This window comes from Paramisgurnus dabryanus, chromosome 10 (genome assembly GCF_030506205.2).
Source record: "Paramisgurnus dabryanus chromosome 10, PD_genome_1.1, whole genome shotgun sequence".
Classification (NCBI taxonomy): Eukaryota; Metazoa; Chordata; class Actinopteri; order Cypriniformes; family Cobitidae; genus Paramisgurnus; species Paramisgurnus dabryanus.
This window is the reverse complement of record NC_133346.1, coordinates 32255042-32263404: the sequence shown is the minus strand read 5'-3', so window position 1 is coordinate 32263404 and position 8363 is coordinate 32255042. Positions and strand designations below refer to the sequence as shown.

At 40.3% G+C, this 8363-nt stretch overlaps 1 protein-coding gene across 1 annotated transcript; it reads right to left on the bottom strand.

Moving 5' to 3' along the window:
* Positions 1-5983: 5983 nt before the first annotated feature.
* LOC135753624 (uncharacterized) lies at positions 5984-7034 on the bottom strand. Its single transcript, XM_073816119.1, has one exon. The coding sequence runs from the start codon at positions 7032-7034 to the stop codon at positions 6045-6047; it is 990 nt and encodes a 329-aa protein (XP_073672220.1). The 3' UTR covers positions 5984-6044.
* Between the last annotated feature and the right edge of the window lie 1329 nt (positions 7035-8363).

Below are 8363 nucleotides of genomic sequence, written 5' to 3'. Positions count from 1 at the left end.
GTCAGTGGCAGCATCAGCATCTAAAGACAAAAAATGAAATGAAAGAGAGGATGTCACCTCGGCGGAGAGGTTACTAGGTGAGAGCAAGCGAAGGTTGCGACTGAAATTAACTGGAGGCGGTGTGGGTGTGTTAAATGTAAATGTTGAAAGTTATGATGAAGTGATAAAATATATGGAGAGTAACAACCTTAATGTTGTCCGTGTAACATATTGAGAGTGACGAGGCACGTGCCGATTTGGGCGGGGTCTGAGCCGGTCGGCCATGACGGTAGGAGACGCTATCGGTTACCAGGGGCAACTTCACAGAGGCGCGACTATCAGAGCTCTTTAATTTTGGTGCATTTATTATTTCGCAAGGAAAAACGTATCTACAAATACGATAAGAAGAGAGATAGAAAAAAAGCAATGCAAAAAGATAAGGTTAAAGAAAAGGGACCTTACATAAACAAGCTTACACCAATCGCAAAACAGCGGTATTTGGAGAAGCTCTCATGCATCCAAAATATTGATCCATACGAGGTCCCTGCAGCGGAATGGCACAGAGATCTGGACAATTTGCCTCCATGTACATATATGGACATTGTGAATTATCTTGTTTTTGGTGTAAGTTACTACACAATGCAGTAGTTTAAAAGCCATAAGTCCTTGGAAAGTTTGAGGCTTTCTGCTGTGGCTGGGTGCAGGACTTGGCCATCTACAAGCCTCCAGGTGGTAAAAACAGCGTTGTACTGGCAAAGGTAATTGAGTTTCTTCACATGCGTTTAGTGTGTTGTAATTACACTGCATTTAGCAGACACTTCTTGACAAAAATAACAAAGTAATTAACTGCGACTGTTTCGTAAACACTAACTTAGATTGTAACGAGATGTTCAATGTACACAAGCGTTTCCAACATGTTGTGATGTAGGCTAAAGCTATGTATGTTTAGGTATTTAGTTTAGGTAATTTGATTTAAGCCCAATGACTCATACTGTACCAGGTTTTTGTGTTGAGTGTATGTGTAATTGTGAGATGTACATGTCCTGGTTAGATTGAAGCCATTAAAAGTGTGGGTAACACTTTACTTGAAGGGGTGTGCATAAGACTGACACATGTCATGAATATAAAGGAGGTTTTATGATTTATGTTTATGACAATTGTCATTAAGTGTCATTCGTTCAGTTAATGCAAAGATGACATTGTTTGAGATGTCTTTGTTATGACAACTTGACATAAAGCAATACATCATAACCTGTCAGTGTCATAACAACTTGACATTACCAAGCCAACATAAATTGTTATAAACATGCCATAGCAGATTAATGATTAAACTTAAGAAACTACTTAGCTTTATGAGTTAACATAACATTAAACTTTCATGTGGTTGGTTTTGATATTGGCTGTCATGAGGCCATTATAACTGTGTCATGAATGTACAGTGGTACAAATTTAATTTGTCATTAAAATGTCATTAAGTGTTAATACAAATTATTATATAACTGGGTCATTAACGTGTCATGTCATGATTATAAAGGTGTCATGTCAGTCTTATGCACACCTCTTCAAGTAAAGTGTTACGACAGTGGGAATGAAAGGTGTATGAGATACAGAGGAGGCTGCAGACAGGTGGTAATCTAAAGTGCATACTGTAACTTGAAATAAAAATGGGCACTTTTTGTCTTAAATGCTTTTTACAGTTTCACTTATTTATTTATTTAACAGGTCCTGCATTCACGGCGGCTCAGTGAGCCTACTCTTACTCCATGGGTGATCTTAACACCATCGGGGCAAGTGTGTTCAGCCAACTGCACCTGTATGGCTGACGTAGCGGAGTCGTGCACCCACGTTGGAGCCCTGCTCTTCATGGTCAATGCCTGTGTCCGGCTAAAGGAGAAGACCACGGTGACAGATAAGCCGGCGTACTGGAAGCTCCCAAGCAGCATCAACAAGGTGCAACCAGAGGTTGGTCACCAGATTAATTTTATATCTGCAGCAGTAACACGCAGATCTCTGGACAGACAAATTTATTGTGAGACCAACAATAGTCCATGCAGAGAACATGTATGGCCAAAACAACACCAACACCAGAAAAGCTGGCAATATTCTACCGGCAAATCAGCATGACAGGCACAGGATCTGCCATTTTGCGTGTGCTCCCTGACTACTGCCAGCTGTTTAGAGATCCTGTTCTGCCCATTAGGAGCCTACAGTCTCTGGTTAATGGAAATGGCCTTAATAGGAGTGGCCTACCTGCGCTGCAACAGCACTGCCAGACCATAAAAATCGTTGCAGATGTGTCTAAGGAACAGGCAGTGCAGATGGAGAGACGGACAAGGGGACAGCACATGTCATCCCTTTGGTTTGCTGCACGGGCAGGTAGAGTCACGGGCCTCCTCAATGCATAGCCTCTATGGAACAGACCTCAGTTCTCCAGGATTCTCCATCGTAAAGAGGGTGTGTTACCCAACTCATGGACCAGGAACAGCTGCCACCAGTTGGGGAATCAGACACGAGAAGACAGCGAGGCAGGCATACACAGCCAAAACAGCATACCGATCGACAAGTGCAAACCTGTGTTTTTTTTGTTAATCCGGCCTTCCCACAGGTAGGAGCCTCGCCAGATGCCATTGTAACCTGCACCTGTTGTGGGAAAGGCTGCGTGGAGGTGAAATGCCCAGCAAAATACAAGGACTGCACAATCCTTCAAGCTTGTTTATTGGATGACCGCAACTTCTGCTTACATGTAGTAGATGGTCAGGTGCACCTTAAAAAGAATCACCAGTATTACACACAAGTCCAGACCCAACTGTTTGTGACAGAGAGCTCCTACTGCGACTTTGTAGTGTGGACCTTGAAGGATACTGTGATTCTGCGCATAGTTCCAGATAGCTTTTTGGAATGCATGACTAAAAAAGGCACAGGACTTCTTTGTTAAGGTGGCTCTCCCTGAACTTGCTGTGCAATATTTCACTATCCGACCTACCTCTCAACCATCATCTGGTCACAGCGTGCTACGGGAAATACAACAGCCACAGCCACAACAAGTAGGTGGGAAGAAGCCGAGAAAGATGCCTGCCGGACCAGAGGAGGGTGAAATGGTGGCCTTGACAAGGAGAACTGCCCAGTGCAGTGGTATCACTTCAGTTGTGTGGGAATTGTGGACAGACCCTCTGCTGACACGCCATGGTTTTGCTCTTCTTTTGCAAAATAACAGTATTATTGTTTTATTATTTTTATTATTAATACTAATGTTGTTCATGTTGGAAATTTTTACACTTTGAATGCACACATGTTCTTTTGCACTGTTTATGTGTTTTCTTGCACTGTTAACGAAAATCATATTGTTTTTTTTCTTTTTGCACTATATGCATAAAAATGAGCCTGAGAAATTATTTCAAATAATTTTACTCTTTAACAGTTTTATAGTTGGAGAACCAGCATTTCCGAGTGTCATCAAAATAAAAACAGATGTCATCGTAAGATGTTAACAAATTAAACAACCATCAGTCAACATCACATTGCATTTCAGATATTTTCAAATAAACTAAAGGTGCCTTCTCTGTTTTTGGCACATAAAAAAGTTTTACCTAGAATTAAATAAAATGTACGTTTGTGGAAAGTGAAACACTTTTTTGCATACATTGTGAACACATATTCCTTGAGATACAAAATTAAAAATACAAGCCTTATGGACAAATGATGCTTCCTGTGATGTGCTTATATTATTTCATTTTACTGGTACATATTCAAATTTGGTTTTTGAGTGTTTATCAAGTCGTTTACTGGTTTGTTACAGTAAACGACTTGATTTTTTATTTATTTTTTTATTTTTTTTTGGGGGGGGGGTAATATATGTGTGACCCGTCACGGAAACCAGGGACACAAGTCGGCAGCACAAGTTTCGAGAAAATGAGAATCAAAGTTTTTTTTTCCAAAATTTATGATTTTCGTTTTATTGCAGAATCTGTTAGTTGAGATCACAAAGAAGCCTCTCCATGTTTGAGATAGCAGTTTATGTATATTTAAAAGCATACATTTTGCGGTTGAAATAGGCTTGTTTTTCCGGAGATTCTAGCGTGCAGCGGGGGGCGTCATTGTCTGTGTGTATATTTACATACTGGATAAGCTTGTGTTTTCGCCTCCGCCCCCAAAGGGAACAGTGTGACTACTGAATAAGGATAGTTCACCCAAAACTGAAAGTAATGTCATTAATGACTTACCCTTATGTCGTTCTAAACTCGGAAGACCTCCGTTCATCTTCGGAACACAGTTTAAGATCACAAAGAAGCCTCTCCATGTTTGAGATAGCAGTTTATTTATATTTAAAAGCATACATTTTGCAGTTGAAATAGGCTTGTTTTTACGGAGATTCTAGCGTGCAGCGGGGGGCGTCATTGTCTGTGTGTATATTTACATACTGGATAAGCTTGTGTTTTCGCCTCCGCCCCCAAAGGGAACAGCGTGACTACTGAATAAGGATAGTTCACTCAAAAATGAAAGTAATGTCATTAATGACTTACCCTTATGTCGTTCTAAACTCGGAAGACCTCCGTTAATCTTCGGAACACAGTTTAAGATGTTTTAACTTTAGATTTTGTCCGAGAGCTTTCTGTATCCTCCATTGAAATTCTATGTACGGTTTCCATGTCCAGAAAGGTATTAAAAACATCATCAAAGTAGTCCATGGGACATCAGTGGGTCGATAAGATTGTGTTGAATTATCGAAAATACAGTTTGGTCCAAAAATATCAAGTATTACGACTTTATTCAGCATTGTCTTCTCTTCCGGCTCGAGCGTGAAGTCACGTGACTGTAGTGACGCGGCTGCCCTGTTCCTCAGACATGTTTGCTTAGTTTTATTTATTTTTTTCAAACTTATAGCTTGCGTCTCCCCAGACTGTAAATGAAGCTCGGGCGCACAAAACAAAAGAAAAATAAAAGAAGCTGGGGCGGAACAAATAACAGTCAGCCACATCGTACGTCAGCCGCGTCACTGACTTTATGGGGCGCTGCAGTCGGATGACGTCAAAGCACCGCGAGAGCTCTTCAAGAAATCTTACGGAGCAGTTCAATTTCGACTCGCTCTCACTGTACTTTGACGTCATCTGTGTGTCAGTTCTTGCAGCACAGCATGAAGTCAAACACATATAAGTTACACAGAGATCGCTGAACTCTTTATATAATTGGCTACATGTTTTGTCTATCAATATTTTCCATGAAGTCATTGGCTGATGAAGGAACGAGCGAGCGATTGGTAACATCTCTAAAGGACGTCACGTTTTCGACGGTGCTGTTTTTGGATTATACTACCTCCCTAAATACAAAATTTGAAGACGGGTTCACGTGTTTAACGGAACGTAAATACCGGAGTGTAATCATGTTACGATGTTAATAGTCCTCAGATTGTATATTATATTGTATTACCAGAAATTCATGCGAATTCTGATGTAAACAATAGACTATATATCTATATTTCACGGATTATACGCATTTGTGGACAAAAATCATCTGAAACAGACTGGATTCGACTTGTGATCCCCACAAAGGTAATAGTCCTGTTTATTTTTGCATGTTGTTCATTCGGACTTCTGTAATAAAATACTACATATGATGCTAGAACATTGTATCTCAAAACGGCTTTACAGGGGGTATGGCTTAGCTAAATGAGATGTAAATGAGCCCTATTGTCTCTCCAGCCAGGGAAAAGGGAAAAGTGTTAACTTTTTTCTTTCTCAAATTTCTCAGCATTCTCTTTCTTGAATGTGTTACATTCAAATGGCCACACCTTCTCCAAATCTTATCAGATTTCCATGTGTTACACATCGTTAGAAAGCTTAGAAACTGCACTTTCAGAATATATGAATAACTCAAAATGCCCCAGATCCGACTTGTGTCCCTACTTTCCGTGACTGGTCACATATACACACACACACACACACACACACACACACACACACACACACACACACACACACACACACACAGTTCTCAATAAATATTGTCAAGCCATATCAAGTTGTTTCAAGCATTTATTTCAAAGATATAAAAAATTGTGAACAAGGCACTCAAACCACACTTTTGCACATGTTCGTTAAGGCACAGCAAACAGTGACAATCTTATCTAAAGGCATTAGGTTTTCACCCTCACATTTGACAAGCATGTGCACAGGTACAGTTGAGTGTAAGAATTTGAATTTATTGCTCACAACACCAATCACCCTCTCAATGTGAATTCTGAGATGTGCTATGGCCCTAGTCTCCTCAACATCTTTCGCCTCCAGCTGTGCACAACCCTTTGTGAATGTAGGTATTTTGACTTCTGCACACATCATACCCACACTTTCTCTTATATTAAAGCCCCTATCTGCCAGCACAATGTCACCTGGTAACAGTTTGTTCAGGAAACCACTTTGCTCAGTTATATGCTTGTCACTTGTGCGCCCACCCCACCCGTTCGATATGAAGGAAATGACACCCTGGGGCGTGATCACAATTAGGTATTTCATGGTGTATGCATGTTTGTATTGAGAGAAAGTCTGTGCCCTTGCCAATACATTTGAGGGTTTCTCAATTAACACCTCGAAGCAGTCCACAATGGCAGCGACATTGTTCCCAAATGATTCCACAAACTGGTATGGCACACTGGTCAATAAGCATTCCCTGCTTGGCCAGTACACCAATGGACACAGCTGTGCGTACATCACTCCAAGGGTATGGTGAAAGGCATTGGCAACTGTTGTCCTATGTACTCTAAACAGATGGCTGAGGTGCTGTATTGGAAGGTCTAGTCTGAGGCGCATTAAAGTCAATAGGACAAGCTGGAAGGGTGAGAGCTTCTTCATCCTACATTGAGGCAGATATGGACTGAGGGTGAGTAGAAGTGTCTGGAACAATGCAAAGTTTGGAAGCCCCGTGTAATAATTCACTGTGTTATCATCACCACCCAGAAAGTTCTCATTCATCTGGTACTCATCAAGCTCCTGCTTCAGCTCTCTGTTTTCTTCCAAAAGATTGTTGATAACATCTTGTCTAGATGTGCAGAGTCCACATTCCATTTCCTGGGTTGGCGGTGATGGCAGCTGCTGCTGGTGGTCCTGGGCTGGCGATTGCTGGTGGTCCTGGGCTGGTTATAGCGGCTGCTGGTGGTCCTGGGCTGGCGGTGACGGCTGCTGGTGGTCCTGGTCTGGTGTTCGCTTCTGGGTCCTGTGCTTCACTTGCCGCTGATATCTTGCTCCAACTGTTTCTTTAACCAGGCATGTGATTGGCTTAGGACAAAAAAGCAGGAAAATATATTGAGACCCCCCCACACACACACACACGCCAATCAAACTGGTGGCGGATCTATACGGATAGTAAAGTAGGACCCATAACAACTTATTTGAACAAAAAAACACATTTTAATTTATTTTACAGCTAGATGTGCAACATGCAACTTTTTTGTACAGTATGACACATAACAACTTATTTGGTGGATGTGTAACAGTGGGAATCAAAAGCAAGTGTCTTGTCCACTGCTCCATCACCACCTCTCTCTATATCAACAACCATGACAAAAATATATGTTTCAACTTATTTTTGTTTTGCATTTTTACACAACTTTAACAGCTCAATGTGCAACATGCAAATGTTCATGTCAAAAGAAGGCCTATTTTGCCGACATCCAAATAAAATGTAGGCAATGACTTATAAAGAACTAAAGGCATGGCTACTTTTAATTTTATACTTTAAGTAAATTTCCAAGCCTGTACTTTGATACTTTTACTTGAGTAAAGAAGTTAAATCAGTACTTCTATTTTTACCAGAGTATTTTTTTAATACAAATATCTGTAAAATGTGCTACACAGGACCTTTAGTTATAATAAAGTGTCTTAAAGGTCTCTTTTTCTAATTCAAAACTTTGTTAGCTGTTAAACATAAACAATAGGTTGACATTAATAAAATAAATAAAAGTAATTGTACAAAAAAGTACAGGAGCTATTTATTTTAATCAAACTGGTCAACCTTAAAACTTTAAAAACACGAAACCTTTGAAACAAACGATGATACAGAGGCCATTTCTCAATCCTAAATCTGCAGCCTTCCGGAGGTTGCATTTCTAAGCTGCATACGTCATCAAGACTCATCAGGAGTCATAATATTAACATTTATGAAGTTTACTATTATTCTTAGTTAATCGTAAATTGTTGTAATACGTTTATGACTTCCGAATGTAATGCTCAGTTAGGTTAACACTCTGGGGTCGACGGTGGCGCAGGCGCCGCAAACTCTTTATTTTTCAATCACTCCGCAAAGAGGCTTAAATTACTCTGCTGATTTTTGACATACAGATATGATTTATACATAATTTAAAACGTTAAAGTGTCTAGTTTTTTTTCTGTCCACTC

Excerpts from the sequence above, each read along its gene's own strand:
- LOC135753624 (XM_073816119.1), bottom strand. The coding sequence starts at position 7,034 with ATGGAATGTGGACTCTGCACATCTAGACAAGATGTTATCAACAATCTT.